Source organism: Lepisma saccharinum, chromosome 7 (assembly GCF_977018435.1).
Source record: "Lepisma saccharinum chromosome 7, izLepSacc3.1, whole genome shotgun sequence".
NCBI classification, from domain to species: domain Eukaryota; kingdom Metazoa; phylum Arthropoda; class Insecta; order Zygentoma; family Lepismatidae; genus Lepisma; species Lepisma saccharinum.
This window is the reverse complement of record NC_139235.1, coordinates 90,065,144-90,091,004: the sequence shown is the minus strand read 5'-3', so window position 1 is coordinate 90,091,004 and position 25,861 is coordinate 90,065,144. Positions and strand designations below refer to the sequence as shown.

The 25,861-nt window shown below is 38.1% G+C and overlaps 2 protein-coding genes across 3 annotated transcripts in view; one reads left to right on the top strand and one right to left on the bottom strand.

Moving 5' to 3' along the window:
- Window positions 1-11,982, top strand: part of LOC145990337 (RWD domain-containing protein 4) — a 31,460-nt gene extending 19,478 nt beyond the window's left edge. For both annotated transcript variants that reach the window (XM_083126029.1, XM_083126031.1), the window contains exons 4-5: window positions 789-981; window positions 11,352-11,982. In XM_083126029.1, coding sequence (XP_082982155.1) covers window positions 789-981; window positions 11,352-11,543 — 385 coding nt within the window. In that variant the 3' untranslated portion in view covers window positions 11,544-11,982. The remainder of the gene's footprint in view (window positions 1-788; window positions 982-11,351) is intronic.
- Window positions 11,983-16,541: 4,559 nt separating this feature from the next.
- The window catches only part of LOC145990336 (RUS family member 1), a 40,777-nt gene continuing 31,457 nt past the window's right edge, over window positions 16,542-25,861 (bottom strand). Inside the window, exon 9 of the mRNA XM_083126028.1 lies at window positions 16,542-16,766. Coding sequence (XP_082982154.1) covers window positions 16,663-16,766 — 104 coding nt within the window. The 3' untranslated portion in view covers window positions 16,542-16,662. The remainder of the gene's footprint in view (window positions 16,767-25,861) is intronic.

The following is a 25,861-nucleotide window of genomic DNA, read 5'->3' as shown; positions in this document are numbered from 1 at the left end:
ACAAGACTAACCCCATATATATGTTGCTGCAGCCATGAACCTTCGGGTTTAAGGAGGCTAGAGAGTTAGTTAGTTAGTTAAGTTACTTTTTCCAGTTTTCTTTACCTTTATTTAATTGACCCCAGTTAGGTCAAGTTGGAAATTAGCAATTAAGAAACCATTATTAAATACGGAGAAACTAGTACTCACTTTTATCCGCGAAGCTGTTTTTTGTTCTTTTTCGATTAATTTCAGTGGCCACTGCCACCTTGCTGCAGCAAGTTCCAACGAGGATGGTGGCAGTGGCCACTGAAATTAATCGAAAAAGAAGAAAAAACAGCTTCGCGGATAAAAGTGAGTACTAGTTTCTCCGTATTTATATACTACCGCGTCTCTCTTTTCCCAATTATGAAAACAATTATTGTTGGATAACATTATAGCATCTACAATGCAGCCAGTTTGTACAATGCTATTGTTGCATTATCCTTATTTCAAAAGAGAAATCAGCACGTTAACAGCATATGATTTGACGAAATGTCATATTTTTTTAAGGTGTGAATATAAGATGCATCCTAATTTTTCAATTTTGAAATTTGGATAAAATGTGTGGCTTATATTCGGGCCAATACGGTAAATCATTGTGATAGCAAAAAATCTCGACCAAAAGTACAATTTCTTGACTTCTTGACCTACCTGTTGATTTCTTGACTTTCGTGACTGTCTTGACTGGCAGATGCAAAGTTCACTGATTGATTTATCAAAGTAACTTTATGCATATCAGTAATACACGTGTTATTTATATTTTTCAGATTGCCTGAAGTAAAGGAGGCTGTGATAGCTAAAGTATTGGAAGAGGCTGAACACTACATAGGCACGGCCATGACTTACACTCTCTTCGAATGGGTGAAGGAAAAGGCATCCGAGTTGATGGATACCCAACCAGAGAAGCCTCTCGCGGATGCTGTCACGTTGATGGACAGAGTCTCTATAATTGATTCTCAGGTAAGGGTGATTAAGCAGGAAGTCACAGCAGAAGAAAAACCCTACACAATTCCTTCCTGTCAAATCTTATTAATTTATTTTGGAAGTGACGCTACTGTCAAAATATTCATTATGGTGGTGGATAACGTAACAAACTATGCTCAGTTTGATTCCGTAGGTCAGGGGTTACGAAACATTTTTGCTTCAAGGTGCCCTTAGTGTTCCAAATTTTTTCCGCGGCACCCAAGTTAGAATGTAGGCCTATCTAACACTTGCAACCCTCAGTTAGTGTAGTTAGGTTGCTGGCCTTAAGGGGGAGAGAGACAATTTCCCCTGGGTCTTTCTCGCTGTGGCAGCTGCCGATCACTGTTGCCAACTTTGCTCTTTTGGAGCCAGATCTGGCTCTTTTGTGCACTCGTGAACTGTGGCACCCCCCCCCCCCCCTGCCTTACTATCATGCCACCATTGGCTCAGGCCCACAAAGACCAAATTTTGCCATAAGTGTACATTTTGCACGTAACGTAATATTGTTATATTGGCTGTGTTGCCCCCCCCCCCCTTACCTCCCCAGCTACTTTTATATAGTGCTGTGGCTAAGGGGAAGATGACAATATTGTTATCCAGGAATCCTTTATTTTCGATTTCATATGAGCATCAGTGGATTATTGAAATGGGTGGTGCCACCAGATCTAGGCGGTGAAAATTAAGAATAAATTGCCATCATTTTAAAGGTAATGGTAATAGCAGTGCCCCCACCCCTCTGATACCTAGGAGGCACTTTATGCAGCCTTTGTTAATCTAGCTCCTTGAAAGTCATCTTTAGCTCTATTAATGGTGAAATTTAGATCTTTTATGCACACCAGGTTTGGCAATACTGCCAGGAGGGCCGTAGGAGGCAAGGAGAAATGCATTAGGCTTATGGGACCATTATTTTATTCGTTCTCTCGGGAATATCAAACATCCAATGACGTAGAAAAGTACATGGACGGAAAATGGACACGTTGAACTATGTCATAGTAGTAGGAAAAGTCAAAACTCCCATTTGATTAGCTGTAACTTGAAGTTGATTTTCCGTAAGGAATTCTGTACATACTTATTAATCATATTTTTCAAACATCATGTCTAGCTTACTAATCAACTTGAAAAACAGTGCAACATGGAGAGAAATTCATACTCTCTCTTTCATACTAATCCCTTTTTTAAATAGCAGTGCCCAATCTGACGATATTGAAATAAATGCACAACTGGTACGTAATTGTCCCTCTTCACCTTAAGGTAAAAAATAAACACATATTTCAAATTGAGAAACATTTTATGTGTAAAAAGTACTACCTATAAATAAGCACATATTTGGAATAAGTGTCATTTCAGTGAAAATATTGGAACATTTTGCGGTGCCCCTGTAAGCCAGCCCCAGGGTGCCACGGCACACACTTTGGGAACCACTGCTGTAGGTTATAGGTTTAAGTTCACTTATGCTCATATACAAGAGCTAGGACCGAATCTTTAGTTTAGAGTTAGTTCGGAATCACTTTGCAGTCTGCAACCAGCAATCAAATATGGGACCCTTGATTACAAGCCAACAGCATTAGCTACTATGTTATCAGGAAACCTGTATTGTATAGGGTCTTGCCATGCAACAAACATTTTCACAGTACCAAAAGGGCACCAAGAAGTAAACAATTTTTCTTATAAACATATTTCTCTCCAAGACCTTAATTTGGTGATTCTAGCTTTTGAAAGTGCATTTTTATCATGTGGCAACCACGTGCCACAGATTCATTGTTGTCATCACACTTGTTCTTAAAAAGTAATTTTTGCTGTGAGGTAATCAGATTGCATGGTGGCGGAACACGTTAAGTGGTCAACTTTTGATCTCATCACGAGATTCAAGTCCTGCCCTGGACATTTGTGTATGTCCCTTCATCAATTCCATCATATAACGAATAAAAACAGGGTGGCTATTCGCCGGGAATTCCTTGAATTATGCATGATTTCTGCGTGAATTTTCCTCCGTAGACGTGAAAAATTGCAACTTCTATTAATCCAAAACCCAATGATTATATACCAGGGTGGCGACAGACCTGGAAAACCTGGAAAACCGGGAAAAGTCAGGGAATTTGAGGTGTCAAAAATAGTCAGGGAAATGTCAGGGAATTTCGTCCTCATTGACTTTTTTTTTTTTTAAAAAAAAAAGATATTCTTATGGAACTCTGCACGGGAACAGAAAATTGTTATAACTCGGGCACTATGGGAGCAATCTACTTCGGATAAGTTTTGTTTTGCAGCTAAAACATCATACCATACAACCATGTACAATTCAGAACGCCGGACCGAGGAAGGGGGTTTGGGGGCGCGATCCCATAATTTCAATAGAAAAAACAAAAATCTGAAGTTTGCCCCCTCTTCTCCCACTCTTTTGGAAAGAAGGCGCGAACTTTAGTATTATTTTCAAAGAATGGACATTTCTCAAGAGAATGAAACATGTTTCATGTTATTGGGTGCCATACAAGTAGAATAATAAGCCAAAATGTGATTTATTATTTTTTTTACGAAAAATATGTATTTGGAGGAAAATTGTTATAACTCGGGCACTATGGGAGTAATCTACTTCGGATAAGTTTTGTATTTCAGCTAAAACATCATTGTATGCAACTGTGTGCAATTCAGAACGCCAGACCGAGGAAGGGGGGTTTGGGGAGCTGGATCCCCGAATTTCAATAGAAAAAACAAAAATCTGAAGTTTACCCCCTCTTCTCCCACTATTTTTCGAAGAAGGCGCAAACTTTAGTATTCTTTTCAAAGAATGGACATTTCTCAAGAGAATGAAACATGTTTCATGTTCTTGGGTGCCATACAAGTAGAATAATAAGCCAAAATGTGATTTTTTATTTTTACGAAAAATATGCATTTTTGGAGGAAAATTGTTATAACTCGGGCACTATGGGAGCAATCTACTTCAGATAAGTTTTGTTTTTCAGATAGAACATCACAGCATACAACCGTGTACAATTCAGAACGCCTGACCGAGGAAGGGGGTTTGGGGGAGCCCGACCCCCGAATTTCAATTATTTTGGGGATAAGGCGCAAACCTTAGTATTCTCTTCAAAGAATGGACGTTTCCAAAGAGAATGAAACATGTTTCATGTTCTTGGGTGCCATAAGCCAAAATGTGAAACACTGTTTTACTAAAAATAGGTAATTTGCATATTGCTCAGAAAATTGTTAAAACTCGAACACTATGGGAGCAATCTACTTTGGATAAGTTTTGTTTTACAGATAAAACATCAGAGCATGCAACCGTGTACAATTCAGAATGGAGGAAGGGGGGTTTGAGGGCACGACCACCAAATTTCAATGAAAAAAACATAAAAATCTGAAGTTTGAACCCTTTTCTCCTGCTATTTTAGGGAGAAGGCGCAAAACTTAGTATTCTCTTCAAAGAATGGACGTTTCCAAAGAGATTGAAACATGTTTCATGTTCCTGGGTGCCATACAAATTGAATAATGAGACAAAATGTGAAACTGTTCGGAAATGTGGCATGGATATGTTGTGGAGAGGGGGGAGAAGGGAAAGGTTGGTCATCAATATGAATTTCCCAGGCTTGCTCCAGACCTGTGTCAGAGTTTCCACCAAAACATAAGAGTATGAACGTCCAAAACGTACATTCATTTCGTAATCAGCACCATTATACCGTATGGTATCATCAGGCCATTGCGACCTTACTCTGATGATACCATATGGTATCATCGGGGGAGTAAAGGTTAAGCCTCTAAATATTACGTGGAAAATGCATTGAATTATCAATTTTTGTTGTCCATATGGGAGTAGTAAGGGGACTTGTCAACAGATGGAGGGGATAAGAGCAGGTGGTGCCGTCCGATAGTTGTTGGACGGCATAGTAAGGCATTTTTTTGGCAAACTGAAGGAACATGCAAACAAATAGGTTCCATTGATACATACGATTTTTGTTTAATATCGTCACCTGACAAAGTATCTCACTACAACATGCGACAGAAATTGCATGGACTGCAACATCCAACAAAAATCGCATGCATGAACAAGAAGAGCTTTAGACTGCAAATGTGCTGCTGAAATTTTATTACTCTTCTGGCTCACTTCACCTTATTTAATGTAGCAGTTTTTATGAAGGTCTTCTTTCATCATCCTGACATATTACTGGTTTTGCACAAGTTAACATACGTTTACAATGACATTGCACTATTCTTAGATATCAAGAAGAATTCAACCAAACGGGAGGATATACTATATTGAATACTATCACGATAAAGTTAAACATAAATCTGCCATGGTGAACATTATAAAAATTGGCAAGAGCATGCTCCCAACCTCAAATTTACTGTAACACTAGTATTGCATTGAAATTAACGCCACTCTCTGTCCTGTCTGTTTAAACTCGTGGGAGATGGTCATAAATCTCTCACTGAGTAAGGTTAATGTCCAGTATTATGAAACAAAATACTAATAATAAATACGTAAATATTTTAATGTCATATTTACTCGATTCATGCAATCATAAAAGCAAATCACTTTCTTCAAGAATTGACTTCTCTGCCAGCCCTGCTAAATTTTCACTTTCCATCTACTGATTTATATGAGGGGTGGCCAGAAAGTAATTTCCAATTAGTAGGGACATTGATTTTTCGCAAATGCCAAAACCGTGAAAAATGGTAATTGCTGTGAAGTTATGTTTAGGAATGTGCAGTGATGTCTGGACACATTTTTCGCACATTCGAAATATCGAAATAATGCGAATTGTTGACATTTTTAACGATTTTTTTAAAGAAATGTTCTAAAACAACGAAAAATTCCATAAAATCCAACATTCTTGTCTTCTGTAGGCCATGTTTGTGTACATAGAACATGCAAGTTTTCCAATGTTTTACTCAAGAGTAAATTATAGGGTTATACGAACATGGAATAATTCCGACAGACACATTAAATCATGTATTTCCCACGATTTTTTCAACTTCTATCAAAACCATTTGCATCAAAGTGGCAGGGTTCTAACAGGAGATCGAGTGCATATCTACCGTCACACGGGAGCCACATCTTCAGATTTGTCACACGAGATATGTTTTGAACTACCAAGCTAAGTGCGCACCATCGGCATTTGTTGAGCGAGTAATAATGGAGCTCAGTTGTTAGGGTGTCTGACTACTATGCGAGAGACCCAGGGTCCATCCCCTGCGGGGGAGAACCTGGATCTTTTCCAGCTATTCAAACTGCTCCGGCACCCACCCAGCATCATATGAAGCTGATACCTTGACGAAACTTTGAGGGATAAAGGTAAACAGGAGCATGGTGCTTATCACATCACCCCCACCTTCAGCCATGATCAAGAAAGTTTGGGGCCCTTACTCCACACCCCTATACACCTTCATGGAAAAGTGCAGGGGAGCACTTTACTTATACTTCCTCAAAAATCTGTTCCAACATATCAAAATGTCACGAAAATACGTAGACCATGTGACCTACAATTTAAAACAATAGTTTAAAAGCACAATGAAGTATTAAGTTTCGGTATATTTGGCAGATAAATGTTCTAAAACAAAAACACAAATTTTGGGAAACGTAACACTAACAAGTCAAAAAAAGATAATGTCAACTTTTGGTGCCATAATATCTGTCACGTGAGATTGATTGATTTTAATTTTTTGGTGCGTCGCCACTTATGGTCATTATGCACCCTTCAGTATATACGGGGAAAATTCTATTATCTAAAATCCTTACCTTCAAATTAAAAAAAGAGGTATGGAAAATAACTTTCAAGATATCAAACTCTCACGAAGAGGCGTAAGCCATGTGACTTACAATTTGAAACAGTAGTTTCAAATCACCATGAAGGTATAATTTCAGATATTTGCCAGAAAATGTGCTAAAATGAAAATGTGAATTTTGGGAAAAATAACATCGTATAGTAAAAAATAAAAAATGAGAAAATACACCAATTTGAAAAAAAAAATTACAAAATATTAAGGTCCCTGCCGATTAGGCATGGCCATGGTATATGTGTCTGACAAACAAAGACTGGAACTATCTCTACCGCAGTGTAGCTGTCAAATCCTTGCCCTACCAGAAACCTCTTCAGTTAAACCAGGAGATGAAAGTCGGTACATTCAAGGGCAGGGATGTACAGGGAGTGGTCCAAGATCTCTCACCTGAAGTGATGCCAAGGGCCTGTGTTGTGCTGTATGGGGTTGTGCACATTCAATTGGCCTTCCGTGAATTGTCTGCACCATCGTCTGACCATACTATCACTCACGACATCAGGTCTGCACACCTCACACGATTGCTGGTGGCTCTGTGCTAAATTCTGAGCCTGCAATGTAGGCTACATCACAGTCGGTGGGAGACTGTATGAGAGCTGCAATCTTAACCTAGAACTGTCCTAAAATGGCTGCATTGCAACTGTACCAGATTACAGCTACAGGCCACTTCTTCCTGCCTGCATGTGTGTGTGTAGCTCTCCGACCACTAGTGCTGCGTATAGGCACCATTGGAGGAGCTTTTATCAGGATGCCCCTCGTATATGGGCTTTCGGAAGCTTTTATTATTATAGTGTTCCTGTTTTAATGTGTGGTTAGCTAAATCAGGTACCTATACAATGCAATTCTATAAATTCATTGCGTTCAATTTCTAATTCCTACATACCCTTTTCGTCAGTATTAATGGTATAACTGCATATTGTCAGTTTCATAGTACTTCACTTGGATATTTTGTACTGAAGCAGAAATCCCATTGATAATGTAATTAAATATGACACTTTATTTTGTTCGATTCAATTGTTTCACTTATATGCAAGAGTTAAGTTGTTTGCTTTAGAGAGAAGAGAGAAGTAGCTTTATGCATTGAAAAATGAGTCTGCATTCATGGTTCTTACAAACAGAGGGTTCTTAACCTCAGTGGAAATATCAACATATAATACTGAGACTGTATAAGGAGTGTAATTTTAAAAATAATCAAGTATTTTATTTTAAACTTACTGCGTATGAAAAATTCCGTAATCGTTTCCTAGCTTGTGAATTGTAATAATTTTCCAAATTCACTATTTTGCAGTTTGAATTCAAATCATAGAGAATAGAGAAATTAAGTCAATTTCATAGAATATAATATTGGTACTTAACAAAACCATACATGGATCTGTGTGAGTTTATTATTTCTATTTGCAAAAACATCGATTTAGTTTAGTTTGTAATTGTCAGTGGAAAATGTAAATTTTGTCCTGGAAAACCTGGAAAAGTCAGGGAATTTCATTTCTGCTTGTTTGTAGCCACCCTGTATACATATGTATAAATGCCCCGAGGCAAGTTTTTGATAATTCAGCTTATACTATTATTATCGAAGAAGAAAAAGAAAGCTGCGTTGAAAATACAACAGAATTCTCTCAGTCCGTTTACTTCGTAAGTATCCTTTGCAAAACAACCTATCTTGACAGACTGAAGATAATTGCAAGATAAGATAATTTGGATTTGATTAGGTAAATTTGAATTTGAAGTTCTTACACACTTAACAATTTTTCATAGATTACTATAACATTTGTGACTTGTGTTTGTAGATGTATTTCGACTCTGAGTATGTGAAATGGCAATGGGAATTCCTCGCCTTAAATTATATGTATATGTCTATATACATGTATACGGTTTAATTGAATGGAACTAAATTTTTTGGGTACATTATCCCACAAACCCTTTATATTGTTAATATATCGGTGTGTGTGATGAGAGGTGGTAATATCGTAAAGTTGAAATGCAAAAAAAACATCTACTTGTACCTTGAATTTTTGGAAAGTTCACCTGGAAGACTGGGAATTATACTTTATTTTTATCATGGTCCTAGAGTGGCCACCCTGAATAATAACCTGTGGCGCAATAGCCTGCGAGTGCCAGGGCCTACCTGCATGACGAACCTCCAGTTGTTGTTGTAGGTTTTCATGACCAAGTTACACTACTCATTCGTAGCTCCCCAGTTTCCTTATGATGGTGGGTGGCCACTGGTCCCATACAAACAGCAGAATCTCCGGAGAAAAGTTGTTGGGCTTTTCCCCAGGAGATTCGAACCTGCATGTGCCCTGTAGCTGGAGTCCAAAGCATGATGCCTTAGACCACACGGGTACAGTGCGAGACTCCCATCTAATCATCATTAGCCAAAAATGGCAGAAACTTGATACGAGGGTTACTCAGAAAGTAATGCGCCACATTTTTTTCTCATTCCGGAACGAAGAGAGCGGTGTGCAAATGGAAGGGTAGCAACATTGAAGTTGAGTGCTCATGTGTGCATGTACATGGTCGTCCGACATATAGCGCCGCAGTAGTGGTCCGTGTAAATCGTGTCTGTCTTTACAAACAACGATTGAATTCTTAGTGGCGGAGAAAGAAAGTGTGGGAAACATTCACAAACGGTTGTGTGCTGTGTATGCGGTCTATAGGAGTACCATTGGATGCTGGGTGCAGAGAGTTCAAGCTTCAGGAAGTGGAGAAATGGAGCTGCATGATCGACTGCAGTGACAAGAACTGGTACAAGGAAGGAATTTATGCCTTTGTTTCGTGCTGGTATAAGGCCGTCATGTATAAAGGAAATAATCAGTTATACTGTGAGTGATTTTCATGCATTTTGAATCCATACTTTCCAAGAAAAAATTGTGGGGCATTACTTTCTGAGCATCCCTCGTAAATTAATCAAAATACAAATGTAAACCTGATCAAGAAAGTGTGGGGCGTTACCCCCCACACCCCCTATACGCCTTCATGGCGTGGTGCTAAGCACAGGGGAACACTTTACTTTTTTTTTTTTACCTATTAACTGCTAATAGTACTAAACAGTATTATGCCAACAGAACTATTGCTCTAAAGTTGCAGGTCTTAACCCTTCTGCTCAAATCATGCTTACATGCTACTTGGTAATTCAGTGTATAGGCAGCAGTGGCATTGATTGGTTACCTGATTAGTCCATAATGTATTATGTTTTTAGCACATAGTCCAACAGAAAAAAATAATAATTGCAGTGGCAACCATGAACCTGGTCTTAACCTTTATTGGATGGGACTTTTTCAAGAACTTGCTTTTCAAACTTGCCATAAAGTAAAAAAATCGTAGCTCGAGAACTAATTGTCACACATTTTCTTTACATGGCATTTTAGAAGATCACAATATATTTTGCTACATGTAAAATTGTACTCAACAGGATACTTTTTTTTTTATATTGTCAATAAATCATCCACCTGTGACCCTAATTTAAGACTAACACTTATTTGTTTCATTTATTTATGAAATTTCAAATACACCACATACACATGTTACACTGAAATGAAAAATCATAACACCAAAAATTAGGGATGGGCCGATATGAAATTTTGGCCGATACCGATAACCGATATTCTACCGATCTGATATAAAATTAGAAATGGTCCTTGAAGAACCTTAAAGGTTCATTGACCTCCTTAATATATGTGTGGTTCAAGGTGACTGCAGTGCAAAAGGAGTTGCATATTTAGACATTTACTTTTTTAGAAAGTGGGGCACTGAGATTATCCACAAAAATTACAACAAAATGGCAGAATTTTGCACTAAATTATCATATATTTATCGATATATCAGATCGGTAAAATAATCGGTAATTTTACCGATACACTGATATGCCTATATCGGCCGATACCGATAGAGTATCGATTAATCGGTCTCATCCCTACCAAAAATATATACTAAGATTAATTAAGTCTTTGCCACTTTACAAAAGTCATCTTATGACAATCATCTTCAGTTAAAAATTCTGTAAAACACTGCACCACAAAATTGTAATGTGAGTGACCTCTTGACATTTTCTGAAATGGAGGTTAGGCCTTTTAGCATAGGGTGGTGCAGTATCTGTTAAAGGGCAATTCCTTTGTGGCGGGTGTGGCACTCAGACAAATTTACATTCATTCTTTAATTATTTTCTTAGCACCTTCAAATATGTAACTATCAATTCATGTAATTTCATTTTCCTTGATGAAAGTTATTTAATTTCAGAATATTCCTCCCCCATCTCAACTTTTACCTACAGAAAATACATTTTTTGTAATTGTGACTGGTATGACACTTCTGAGACTCGACTTTAGAAACTTACCCAGTCTTTCAGAAACCTCTGTGAAATATATGGGTTTACTGAAACAATTTTATTTTATTTTCACAAAGCATACTTTACTCCACATTTAAATGATTTCAGTATCCAGAAATATTATTACACTTTTTATAAACATTTTTTGCCTGCGACTGGTGTGACACCATGTGCATTACTTTGTAGGATTATGTAACAACTCAAGGGCTATGATACAGATCTGAAATAAGTACAAAACTATACGAATTAACTAATACGAAGCGTTCTTTCATAGGAAGATGCATCCCAGGCAGCATCTGCTAAGACACCCAAGAAGGACCACATGACGAAATCGCAAAAGAGGAAATTGTGGGATAAAGTGGACTCGAAGGGGGAACGGCCTAGAGGTTGGGACTGGGTAGACATTGTTAAACATTTATCACAGACTGGGTCTAAACAGCCTATGGACACGCAGACAACGTCTTAAAGACACGGATGTTTAACAATTTATGTAACGAAAACATGGACCTAAGCTCTAATTCAAGTTGACCAGATAAAGAACTGCTTCCAAAACAGGGCCTAAAGATCTTCAGTTATGATATTTTGCGGGAAACAATATTTTGCCCTGAGATTAAGTGTTCCATGTACATTGTGTTCCAATGGAATTATTATTTTTTATTTATATTGTAGCAGTTGTTTTGAAATCATTGCGGTGGATGACTGACTTGTAAATGGATGAAATAAATTATATGCCAGTGCCTCTTTATGTGTGAAAGGTTGTCATCATATTGAATATCAGATTGGATTAACTGTTGTATTATTTATTTCTGATTCATTTGGAAGTATTTTAAAATGTTTGAGGCAAAATGTGAGGACAATGTTGATAAACAAAATTGAAAAATTATATATTTATACAATGTTTTTCATTACAATTGTTTTCTTTTTGTTATTCCTGGTACTTCGTAGCTATACCCTGTCCCAGTAAACTGTAGAGCAGGGCCGTGCATATCGGCAGAGGAGGAGGAGGAAAATCTAGTGGTGAATGCGCAGCGTTGCCAACCGTACGGCCCTGACCGTATATGCACGAACGTATGGTCCAGACCTTCGTCCTTACACTAAATGCACGGCTTGTCAAAATTTGCTGTTGCAGTTTTATCCCTAATATTTCTGTAAGAAATTCTTAAACCAATCGTACGGACCTGGAGACAAAAATACGGTCAGTTTGCCGTGTGCGTTCAGCATTATCCTTTTCAAATGTTAGCAACGCTGCATTGGAAATTGGGTAACTCCTGTCGCCCATTACACAATCCCTTTTCTCTCACTGTTCATTGGTGGAGCCGTCTTATGTCACTACTTGCGCAGAGACTTGTTCTCATTCGCCTGGTCTACAGTTAGCTGGTACGGAGTTTAGCAGTATAGAATTGCCATATTCCTACCTTGTATGATTCATCACAGAAATGTTTGGTCAGTGCTTATCCAAATATTGCCAGGATCTGTGGAGAAAATTCTGGACTGGTATGTTGCCAACCAAGATTGTGTCCTTACAATGTCACTTTTTACTTTATTAAAATCACTATTCCCAAATGCCTAACCTGACAGCAGTCACAAATTGGAATTACGAGGGCCATTTTTCTTGTAGTGGCAACACTGTTGGCATATGCTAGTCAGTTGTCGCTGGGACAAAAGACGATCGGGTCTTGTTTAGTTTTGTACTACGGATTATGTGTAGATGCTTGGTGCTGAATATACTGTTGTGTGGTAGTTAGAAGACGTTAAAGTGAAGTGCGTGTATAATACTGCCCTGAACAAAGTTCACGCATGAAGAACAGTGAATAATCATCACCTTTCAGGTTGCACATGGGAGGAATGCATGGCAAATTAACAAGGGCTTATGCGAGGCATGTGGGGACCATTCTTTACCGTATCGTTGCCAGATGGGCCAAGGAATTTGAAAGTGGTCATGAATCAGGCACGGAAGAACATGGTGGCGGGCATCCTCACACCACACCACCTTGATGCACTTCTCAGATTGCTGGAGAATGATTGGTGTTGGAGCACCCACCTTATTCTCCTGACAATGACTCCCTGCAACTTTGATTTGTTTCCTAAGATGAAGGAACCGCTGAGAGGGAAAAGCTTTCCAGACATCCCAAGCATCATTTCCATTTCCCAGGTGATCTCTGCACACACTGGCAGCTATCAATGGCATCCAATGACTGCCAGATGTTTGGAAACGTGTTCACGCAGCAGCAGGAGATTGATTACATTGAAGGATTGTAAATGATTCCTGGTATGTATCTTCTTTCATGTCTCTTTCTCATACATGTTGCCACTACAAGAAAAATGGCCCTCCTATATGCTGTATTATTTCTCTTCTGGATAAAATTCCTTACATACTAGTTTTTGTACCGTTCTGAAATCAAAAATTGTACACAGTTAAAGCAGAGAAGTAATGTTTTTGTTTATACCACTTGTCTGCAATTTTTAGGTAATTGTGACTGAAACTGATGAACATAAGTCACAGACCCATACAAAGACTGGGGCTCAAACCTGGCGCCTCTCTCCCCACCATGGTTTTTGTTCGCTTTATTTTGTGCTGTACAGTATACTGTTCAGTTTACTACAATAATGGGATGAATTATGACAATGAAATACAATAATAACAGGGTGGCTACTCACTGGGAATTCCTTTAATTCCAGGAATTATGCGTGAATTATTGGCTCCAGGAATTACGCGTGAATTTTTCTCCGTAGACATGAAAAAGTGCAACTTTTATTAATCCAAATTAATTCATACATTTACAAGTGCTCCGAGGCAAGTTTTTCACCATTTAGCGTTTATTTTTATTGAGGAAGGAAAAAGGAAGCTGCGTCGAAAATGAACATAATTCTCTCAATCCGTTTACTTGGTTAGTGCCCTTTGCAGAACAATCCATCTGACAGACAGATTATTGCAAGATATCTTGAAGTTGATTAGGTAAATTTGAGTTTGAAATTCTTATACAATTAACAATTTTTCATAGACTAGTATATTCCGTAACATTTGTGACTTGTGTTGGTAGATTTTTATCAAGTCTGAGTATATGAAATGACAAATGTAAACTTCGCAACTTAAATTAGATATTTTAAATTGTACATGATACACCGTTCAATTGAATTAAATTAGAATTTTTGGGTGCATTGGAATCACACAAACGCTTTATACTGTTAATATACAGGGTAATTTAAATTAATGGTACAACTTTACAGTTGTTATGATGTTACTATTTATGATAGAAAATCAGACAAGGCATCAATAGAAAGAACAACTCGGGAAGTTTTACTCACATGACTCACATTATAAAGATTCAACATGGGGACCACGCGTAACGTGGAAAAGGTCCAAACGATAATCAAGTACTTGCTATGGACGAGACAGCAAGTCGTCGTCAGCAGTTTCGAAGGCACTAACAATTCACAGTTGTAACTTTGGCAAATCTTTCGGAAGGGTGAAACATGTGCATTACTACCGAAATGCATGCAGAAATGTATTTGCACCATTGCGATCGAATCAGTTCTCGATAGCTCCAACACAGAAAACCCCTTCTACTGGTCATTAGCCATTTTGAGACACTGGTGATCCTGGTGGAGCATCGGCTAAGCAGAATAAGGCCGCTAAGTGGGAATAAAACTTCCAGAGTTTTTCTTTATATCGATGCCTTGTCTGATTTTATATCATAAATAGTAATGTCATAATAACTGTGTAATGTTGTACCTTTCATTTTGAATTACCCTGTGTTTGTGTGTGGGTGGTGAGTCAGCAATATGTGAGGTTGAAGTACAGAAAACAATGCTTGTACCCTTGAATTTTTGGAAAGTTCTCCTTGAAAAGCAGGAATTATACTTGAATTTTATGATTGTCTTAGAGTGGCCATGCTGAATAAAGACCCATTTGAGCCTGGGGCTTGTATTTGTGGAAAAATGAAACCCCTAGGGATACAGCAAGCATTTGGTGACAAGGCATTATCGAGAAGCTGTATCTTTGAATGGCACAAAAGGTTTCAGAAAGGCAGAGATTCAGTGCAAGATGATCCAAAGACAATGTTGATCCCATTCTTTCATGCTAAAGGTTTGGTGCACCATGAAGGACAAACGATAAATAAAAACCTTTATATTGACATCCTGAAACATTTGCGTGGAGCAATTCTGCGGTGCCGTCCTGATTTGTGGGCATCTGGGCAGTGGTTCTTATTGCACCGACAATGCTTTATCAGTCCAGGAATATCTGGCCAAGCATCGTATCTCTGCTCTACCACATCCCCCATATTTACCCGACTAGTTACCGTGTGATTATTTTCTGTCTCCCTGTGTGCAAACACCGCTGAAAGGGAAACATCATGAAGATATTAGTAGCAATCCAAACGGTTTTGTGACATGTGCTGAGAAGCATCCTAGATGAAGCTTTCCCTGCTTTCTTCCATGACCTCAAGAAACTGTGGCAGCTGTGTATAGATAGCCGAGGGGACTATTTTGACAAAACCTAGGACCATTAGTTCCTAAGTTGAATAAATTATTTTTTACGAGTTCAGTCCTGGAACTTTTCTGACAAAGGTTGTATAATATTTTTTACTCAAAAGTATCATCAATCTGATTTCAATTAAATTTATATGATTGTAGGATTGTACCACCCCTACATACTACATTTTTTTCATTCACTTCGATCTACTAGGAAAATGTTTTGAAAAAAAAAAAAAAAAAAACAATTTCCTTCTTCCTTTAATACTAATTATTGGGAGGTACAATGTATAAATTTTATCTCCGCAAAAAGCCCTGTTTTAAAGAAAGAAAACAAAACCAATTCGTCTAGGACAATTAGTTCTCAAGTTAATGATTTCTTTTGTACTTTGCACCAAGTTTGAAAACCACACGTGCTTGAAAAGGCACTGTCTTTAAAGGGAATATTTCTTCCGTGAGACTCCGGAGGAGGATGCCATTGTAAATTAAATTTTAAAGTAATATTATACTCAGGGTTGTTAAAGGTCCAGGAATTAAAAAAAAAAAAATCAATTCCAGTTCAGGAGAGAAAATCAGCATGTGTAAATGGGTTCCGGACTGTAAATAATCTTTTTATCTGTAAAGTATTTGAATTCGGTCCAGGAACCTTTATTTCCGGATGAATTTAAATATGGTCCATGAACTCAATTTAAATAGGGTCCAAGTTCTGTATTGAAATGAAACAATACGCAACTTTGACTGAATTTAAATTGTGCGAGAAAAAAGGTTCCATTCCTGTTGCAGAACCCATTAGAAATTATGGGTCCTTGGACCTTTAACAACCCTGATTATACTGTCTATTAAGTACTATGGAAAACATTTGAGGATTCTGGAAAATCCCGGGAAAATACATGTATAGTTCATGTGGGAACCCTGTAGGCAGATTAACATGACATGATGACTATCTATGGAACTTAAATAATAATTTTAAAACGAATACACACAACTGAGATATCTTTGGTACTGTACACTTTATTTTCAAATTTACCATGTATACAAAAATATCCTTAAATGCTTACACATTTGAGCAGATGATGCTCAAACTGAATGGGGACACGGGAATGTTGACAAAGCTATATTTCAAACTCCTGATCTTCTCTATACTTTTCTTGAATCTGTATGTCCCACTCTCCTCGCCATTCATCTGTTTGTAGCAGGTGGCAGTCCGTGTTCCAACCTAAAAGGCAAATTAATGTGAGCAAATATGGGTTGTACCTACAAAATGAAATACCAATCAATGGCTTAAATAGGCTAGTGTGGGTGACCGTGTATTAGGGTGTATCGAAAAAACTTTTTTTCGAAATGTTAAGGTGGCTAGTGCGGAAAAGTGGCCATTTGTGACCAAAAACACGTCTGATTTTTTTCAGATTTTTTGGAGGTCGTTTAGGTGGCATGCATCGACCTTGAAGTTTTGATAGTGATTTGGTTATGCAACACGCACAACAATTATACAAAAATGTCATTATTTGGCTATTTCATGTGTTTTTTTCTGCATTATAATCGTTTATTGTTTTGTTTATGGCAAATATGTTACATTCGTGCCTTAGGGGTGGTTTTCTACGCTGTTTACGTATGCTTTTGGTCAAAAATTGTCAATTTGAGGCTAAAAACTCCATTTTTTCTATTGATGGTCTCCAATTGGTTTCGACTGTGTTTTATTCGAAGGTTTTCCGATATAAAAGACTAAATAAAATATTTTGGCTTTCTAATTGCTAACAGTTCCTCAATTACTGTCCAGCGCTTCGCTTATTTTCATTGCTTATTATGCTTTGAAAATAACCCAGAGCTCACCACGAGGAGGTGGCTGGACTGCGAGCTCCACCCACCCAAATGATGTTGGCAAACATAATTTTACTAAGGGGCGGCCAAGATTTTCTTCTAGTTTTCTCCTTGAACTTTATAGTCACTTTTTGTTCGAAATGTCAGCATATGTTCTCTAGATTCCAATTTCGTTTTGATGTACCCATCACGTGCGCTGGCGCCGAAACGGAAGAAGCAGCCTCTGTGATAATTTTCACAAGTAGCTCCACTCTTTGTGTGTGGCAGGGGAAGTCTTGAATTTCCGCTATATTTTTGTTTTTATTGTAGTCATCTACTTCTTCATTTGTAATATTATTGGCCAACGTAGGCTCGTGGAGGGAGCACGAAGCCCAATCAACCATGTCATAGTATTGGTCTGCATTAAAATTGATGGTTGGTAAAACAAAAGTGCGAATTCAAGAGAATGAGAAATCGGGACAAGTGGATCAAATTCCAGAGGTGTCGGGCTCCGTCAGTTATCGATGGTTCCTTCTTGATCCCAAACCACACCGGTGCGTACACCTTCATTATGTAGTATGTGGAATTTGATCCACTTGTCCCGATTTCTCCCACACCACTTGAGAGATCTGATTAATAGGGTCATTCAACAAAATGCATTCTTGGCCCATCCTGAAAATCTCCTGCTGGCTTTAATAACCGACCAAAACCCAGAAATAAGAAGTTTTGGTTGGCAAAGAATTATGAAAAGCAAGAGGATTGAAAAAAGGCAAAAGAATTCGCACTTTTGTTTTACCAACCATCAATTTTAATGCAGACCAATACTATGAAATAGTTGATTGGGCTTCGTGCTCCCTCCACGAGCCTACGTTGGTCAATAATATTACAAATGAAGAAGTAGATGACTACAATAAAAACAAAAATATAGCGGAAATTCAAGACTTCCCCTGCCACACACAAGGAGTGGAGCGACTTGTGAAAATTATCACAGAGGCTGCTTCTTCCGTGTCGGTGCCAGTTCACGTAATGGCTACATCAAAACGAAATTGGAATCTAGAGAACATATGCCGACATTTCGAACAAAAAGTGACTATAAAGTTCAAGGAGAAAACTAGAAGAAAATCTTGGCCGCCCCTTAGTAAAATTATGTTTGCCAACATCATTTGGGTAGGTGGAGCTCGCAGTCCAGCCACCTCCTCGTGGTGAGCTCTGGGTTATTTTCAAAGCATAATAAGCTATGAAAATAAGCGAAGCGCTGGACAGTAATTGAGGAACTGTTAGCAATTAGAAAGTCTTTTATATCAGAAAACCTTCGAATAAAACACAGTCGAAACCAATTGGAGACCATCAATAGAAAAAATGGAGTTTTTAGCCTCAAATTGACAATTTTTGACCAAAAGCATACGTAAACAGCATAGGAAACCACCCCTAAGGCACGAATGTAACATATTTGCCATAAACAAAACAATAAATGACCATAATACAGGAAAAAAACACATGAAATAGCCAAATAATGACATTTTTGTGAAATTGTTGTGCGTGTTGCATAACCAAATCACTATCAAAACTTCAAGGTCGATGTGCGCCACCTAAACGACCTCCAAAAAATCTGAAAAAAATCAGACGTGTTTTTGATCACAAATGGCCACTTTTCCGCACTAGCCACCTTAACATTTCGAAAAAAGTTTTTTCGATACACCCTACCGTGTATACTCATTAAACTTCCATTAGGTGTGTGGGGTACAGGTGTCCCCCATGAATATTCTTTGCGAGATTGCAACACTATGAACTTATTACACTTGTGCATGGGTACTTTTGTGTAGCTGAACATTCTTTCTTTGCCTTCATTCTAAGCTCAGCTGTGTTCTCTTGCACTTCTAAGCCATGTAATATAAAGTTCGTCAGTTGCATGCTTGGAGGACTAAATACTTAAAAAGAAAAATATCAAAACGAGAAAGGCAGAGCATACAGCAGATTCAGATGTTACACAGAAGTGGGTTAGTGAGCAAGAGGAGGACACACAGGTATGTGTTAGTGAGGAAGAGGAGAACACATGGGTATGTGTTAGTGAGGAAGAGGAAGACACATGGGTATATGTTAGTGAGGAAGAGGACACATGGGTATGTGTTAGTGTATGACAATATTTGTCATGGCTGTGACATTTGTAAAGTGAATTAAGGCCGATTGTGCCGAAACTGCCCATAGATGGCATTTGAGTGCTGAATTTACCTTGAACCGAACATTAGTACAAAGATTTGACAATAGATGGCCTCAAGGTACTTTATGTGAAAATTTAACACGAATGTTTGTATAAGTGTTATAAATAAGATTGTATGGTGTATACTACAAAAAATAATATTTAAATTAGATTATGAACATTTAGAATATATCGCAATAGTAACGTACGTTGTGGTATTGCAACAAAAGAGAAACTTTCGTCAACGCCGGAAGAATGCACAATAAAAGTGAACTGGTTCGAGGAACGGGTCATCGCACCCGTTACCTGTGCATAAGCGGTAGAATGGAAAGAGCAGGAATCGGAATCGAGGGAACTGTTCGTGGAACTCGGTCCAGGAGAGGAAAGAATCTTGGTGGATGTAAAAAGGAATTGGAGGAAGCATCTATGGAAATCGAACATAATGGGAAGTGTTAAGTGAATCCATATTTCTTAAATTGTTCATGAAGGACTGTTCGTCAGAAATCTCTATGAGTATGGATTCTCCATTGTGTCTAAAGATGGATATTTTAAATTAAACATAACGGAAATTTCCCCGATGGCATCTGATCCGTAAGTACTGTTTTGATGTCATTCCTTGCATCACAGTTACAAGAATGGGAAGAATTGTGATCTACACCCAAATTCTTTCTCAAATATAATAATGCTAGCATCCGTGTGTCACAAATGGCCATAATTCGTGTGCTTTCTTTGTTTTAAAGATTTGGCGGAAAACTTGGCGTCCGTGGCAGCCATATTGGATAAAAGTAAATAAGAACGTTGAGAAATTTTACTTTCAGTCATTAAAGAATGTTAAAGGTCTCAGATGTATGTCTTTATGACAAACTTTGATGATTGATTCAGTTTTGTTTGTTTGGATAATACAATGCCGGTATTTGAAACCGTTAAAATATTTCGGTAGGAAAAATAATAATTTGTACTTGGCACCTGACCTGTAAGAAAATATTTATTGTCTAATACAAGTTTGTTTACGTGCTATTGTAAATAAATAGTTGTAGTCAAAGTAGTATTTCTGACTCCAAATCAACATTTGTATCCAGGCATGTTTGATGTAATTTAAATGGTATCGTGTTAATAAGAATGTTTCTTTCAGGATGGAAAGGTTCATCTCGCTCTGGTCTCATAAGTCGATAAACTGAACTTCCATTTCAGCAAGGGTTTTATGTTAAATTCTACTGTTCTGGGTTGGGTGTTCGAAAAGCTAGCATATTCCGCCCCTTTTTTTTTCTTTTTGTGATTAAGCGGAACTGCTGAATTTTTTTTTTAGTTTACAAATTTCATACATCAGTGTAGATTAATTGTCTTCTTTTTCTTTCTAAAGCCCTGTGGGAATGTAAGTTAGAGGTAAAAGGCTAGGGTGAGATAATTTCATTCGCAGAATTGTTCATTCCAACCGGTTGATTCACATATGTGGTATTTGGGACGTTGATTTTTTTTTTTTATCTGGGAACTTAAAGGGGTTTAATCTCACAAGAGCAATTACGATGCTGCGTATCCGTGCGTTGCTGGACGGGTGAGTCCAAAATGCGGTGGTTCTATGAATTTTTTTTAAGGAGAATATAGGTTTGGGAAATTTTGTAGTGCACTGCATGAGGATAAATAGGAACGGGAAAGTCTCGTCTACCTAGTCTCGTCATAGTAAGATTATGAGACTTAGGCATTGTTGAATTGTTCGTGCAGATTATCTTAAAAAAAAAAAAAAATCCTTTGGTGGAATTTTTTTTATAGTAGATTGCGTAAATATTTCATTATGGGTACGGAACATGAGCCAGTGACGCTCGATGCCCTGTTTGCGTTTATTAAGGAGAGTAATGAAGCTCTCAAAGGTGAACTCAAGGAGAGAATTCAATCTCTCAAGAGGGAAATTAGTGATAATCTCACCAGTACCAAAAGGGAACTCAAAGGAGAACTTAAAGAAATATTCACCAGTTCCGCCAGTGAACGGAAAAGGGACTTTGGTGACAGCTTTAAAGGTGTTAATCAGAAATTAAGTGAATTGTGTGAGGATTGGGATGTGATAAGGAAAGATTGCAATAATGACTTTCAGGAAGTAGTACAGAGCCAAATGGAATTTATAGAAGAACTTAAGGCGGGTCTACTTGAATTTCAAGGGGAATCTCATGCAAGTTCTTATCTGTTAAAGCAGGGGAAAACTGAAATTTCAGTTTGTCTCTCACCTTCTGAAAATGAGTCCCACGGTGGCAGGGAGGAGGAGAAAAAGGCAAATGAAAATGTATATGATGACAAAATCATAAAAATACAGGGTGACCATAAAGTTGATGTGTCAAAAACATGCAAGTTTTGGTGGGAATTCAGGCGCTTGCGGGGGTGCTCAGAACTTTCTATGTTTAGATTCCACCCTCAAAAAAGAAACTCTCACATATGAATTAAGACAATTTGAGAGAATGGAACCTTCTGTTGTAAACTGTGCAAACACACATCTCTCTTCTAGTTATATGTTTGTCCCTTGTGAAGCTAAGATAGAGAATAATCATGTAATTGTGGATTCATTTGAAAGAGCTGTTGGTGTGGAAACTCGTCACTTTAACGGGTACATTAAAAGTAATGTGTCCACTCAAGAACAAAGTTGCATAACTAATCATAGCTTAATAGTCTTAGTTGGGGGGCTTTCCTCATGGGATGATCGAAAGCATTCACCAAGGTTGTCTTTGAAGTTGTCATGTCATGCAGACAAAGGAAATGTTCCAGAGGGATCAGGCTATGGGCATGCACAAAAGTATTTCGGAACTGACTTTATTTGTCAACCACAGTGCAATGTTGACAGATGGCACAAACGTATGAACAAAGGGGTATTTCTCAGAAACCTTTTGAAAATTAAATTTAATAATAGAATCAGTAAAGGCGCCAGGTTCAAATTGAAACGAACTACCAAGCCTGGTTGGAATAAACGCTCGGGTGTAAAGAGAATGTTAATGACTCATCCTAAGCATGTGCGTAAAAAAATTCAGACAACGGGGTTCGAAACTCAAGAAGAGGGAATTTAGTCTGGAAGCATTTCATGCTATATCCTCTTTTTCGTGTACGTTGATAGTTAAAACAAGCTTGATCATGCATCGTACTCATGTACGCCGAAGATGTCATGAGGATGACCTGAAGTTAATTTTAACTTCATCTTTGTAATGTCGCTGACTTACCATATGAATATCTGTAAGTTAACTTTTGGTGAAACTTTTAGGAGGTACAGGGACTAAATATCCATTCGAACATGTCTTGTGAAAATTTATTGGGAATGTGACAAACTTTCATGAATAATAAACGCTGTCATCCACTTTTAGATTTGGTCATGGCCATTGAGTTTAGTCTTCTAGTGCGATGAACTATATGTGAGCTACAATTCTTATGCAGTTGCATAAATTTAAATAAATATGAGTAAATAAATATATAAGAAAAGAGATAGGTATATTTGAAGTCATTAATGTTATTTGTATGTAAAACTGGGACATACAGATTGCAGAGTAGTTTTTGCGTGCATGTATTGTCTCTGGCAAATCGTGATGTAATATCATTTAAGGTCATAGGGTAACAATGTGGCTTATTTTTGGACGGTATCGATGGTACAAAGTCAGTAGTTTTATTGCTAGACATGTTGATCCATTAATTTAGTTTCCGGCTCCGATGCTGAAATTTAAGAAACGTGTATGCAAACCCTATATTAAAAGTATTTACATATAATATTAATAAATAAATTTTAAAGAGAAATCTTTGTTTAAAGAAAGAATTATGCTTTTGTTTTGTTCTGCAGGAACATAAAGTCCAGTATTGTGACCTAAGGACAGGTTCACATGCTCTTCCTTTAGGGTGGTAGTTTCGATACATGATAGTAACATGGTGACTTGAGAAAGTGTCAAAAGGGGATAGTAAGCAAACCGAGGACAGGTTTCATCCCGACACAGAAAAGTCTCGGACTAACTAACCTTAAAGAGGTTTAATATGAATAATTGAAAATTATATTCTTTATCTCAGTTTGTATGGTGATGGTAGGGGGAGTAGTTCTTACACTCACACCCGATGGTAACCTGCATTCTAGGTGAAGTAGTGAAATTTTTATAAAGGGGTTTTCGCATATTGTTAATTTGTTTCTGTTCGTTGTCAGCAGCCTGGTAATCCTGATGGAACATGTTAATAGCGATAAAGGTGCGATAACTAGGGCACGCGTGCTATTAGAAACACATGTCAGCAGATAACTTTTAATGACAGTATTTCCATCTGACTTTGAAAGATTTTTCTAAAATAATCGAATTTGATTCGACATGCATAATGAAACATTATTGTGAAATGCAGAGAGACTTTACATTCATGACACCTTTGTGGTAGAGGTATATCACGAAGAGTTTAATTGATTGATGAAAGGTTGCAGGAACTTGACTCACACGTTCGACCCATGAGTGAGCCTGCTTATACCGATCAAGAGTGAGGTGTACTGTTCAGAAATGACGCATACAGGTCAAGTAGAAGATCACCTGCGGCGGGCTAATATGGCCAAGTAGGAGGGATTCAGCGGTGGACCTGAGTATGCTAGTTGGGAACTACAATTACTAACGATAGTTAGAGTGGTGAAGATAGGAGAGTTAGACAAATTGCAGAGTAAGCTATTCATTTGCGGGTTTGGGCATGTGTTATTGGAAAAAAAAAAAAATTAAGGGATTACTTAGAATGTTGATGGCCAGTTATGTCTGGATTCGAAATATCAGGTAATAATTGCCTTGTTAGTCCAAGTGGAATCTTGCCTGCGGCGGGCTGTGGAGCCAAGTGAGCAAGGTTTTGCGGCGGGACAGCATGCGACTGATGGGTCAATACCTGATGAAATTTGTAATCATGTGGTGACCAGGGCGACATGAGCATTCCCTTCCTGTGAAATTCATACAGTGTTCTTGTTGTAAATAGTATGATGTTGTAAATGGTGTATTTGATTTTTGTGATTATGAGAGTCTATGTTCTATGTTCAGTTGAATATTAATCTATTGTAAGAATTGTTTAGATGGGTTCGGCCTTTAGTTGGGCGCCAACTATGACAATATTTGTCATGGCTGTGACATTTGTAAAGTGAATTAAGGCCGATTGTGCCGAAACTGCCCATAGATGGCATTTGAGTGCTGAATTTACCTTGAACCGAACATTAGTACAAAGATTTGACAATAGATGGCCTCAAGGTACTTTATGTGAAAATTTAACACGAATGTTTGTATAAGTGTTATAAATAAGATTGTATGGTGTATACTACAAAAAATAATATTTAAATTAGATTATGAACATTTAGAATATATCGCAATAGTAACGTACGTTGTGGTATTGCAACAAAAGAGAAACTTTCGTCAACGCCGGAAGAATGCGCAATAAAAGTGAACTGGTTCGAGGAACGGGTCATCGCACCCGTTACCTGTGCATAAGCGGTGGAATGGAAAGAGCAGGAATCGGAATCGAGGGAACTGTTCGTGGAACTCGGTCCGGGAGAGGAAAGAATCTTGGTGGATGTAAAAAGGAATTGGAGGAAGCATCAATGGAAATCGAACATAATGGGAAGTGTTAAGTGAATCCATATTTCTTAAATTGTTCATGAAGGACTGTTCGTCAAAAATCTCGATGAGTATGGATTCTCCATTGTGTCTAAAGTGGATATTTTAAATTAAACATAACGGAAATTTCCCCGATGGCATCTGATCCATAAGTACTGTTTTGATGTCATTCCTTGCATCACAGTTACAAGAATGGGAAGAATTGTGAACTACACCCAAATTTTTTCTCAAATATAATAATGCTAGCATCCGTGTGTCACAAATGGCCATAATTCATGTGCTTTCTTTGTTTTAAAGATTTGGCGGAAAACTTGGCGTCCGTGGCAGCCATATTGGATAAAAGTAAATAAGAACGTTGAGGAATTTTACTTTCAGTCGTTAAAGAATGTTAAAGGTCTCAGACGTATGTCTTTACGACAAACTTTGATGATTGATTCAGTTTTGTTTGTTTGGATAATACAATGCCGGTATTTGAAACCGTTAAAATATTTCGGTAGGTAAAAGTGTTCCCCTGTGCTTAGCACCACGCCATGAAGGCGTATAGGGAGTGTGGGGGTAACGCCCCACACTTTCTTGATCCGGTCGTGAGTGGGGGTGATGTGATCAGCATCACGCCCCTGACTGCCTTTACCCCCCAGGTTTCCCCAGGTACCCATGTTATTCGACGCTGGGTGGGCGCCGGGGCCACTTCCAACGTTAGAAAAGTTCCCGGATTTGAACCGGCCGGGGATCGAACCCGGGACC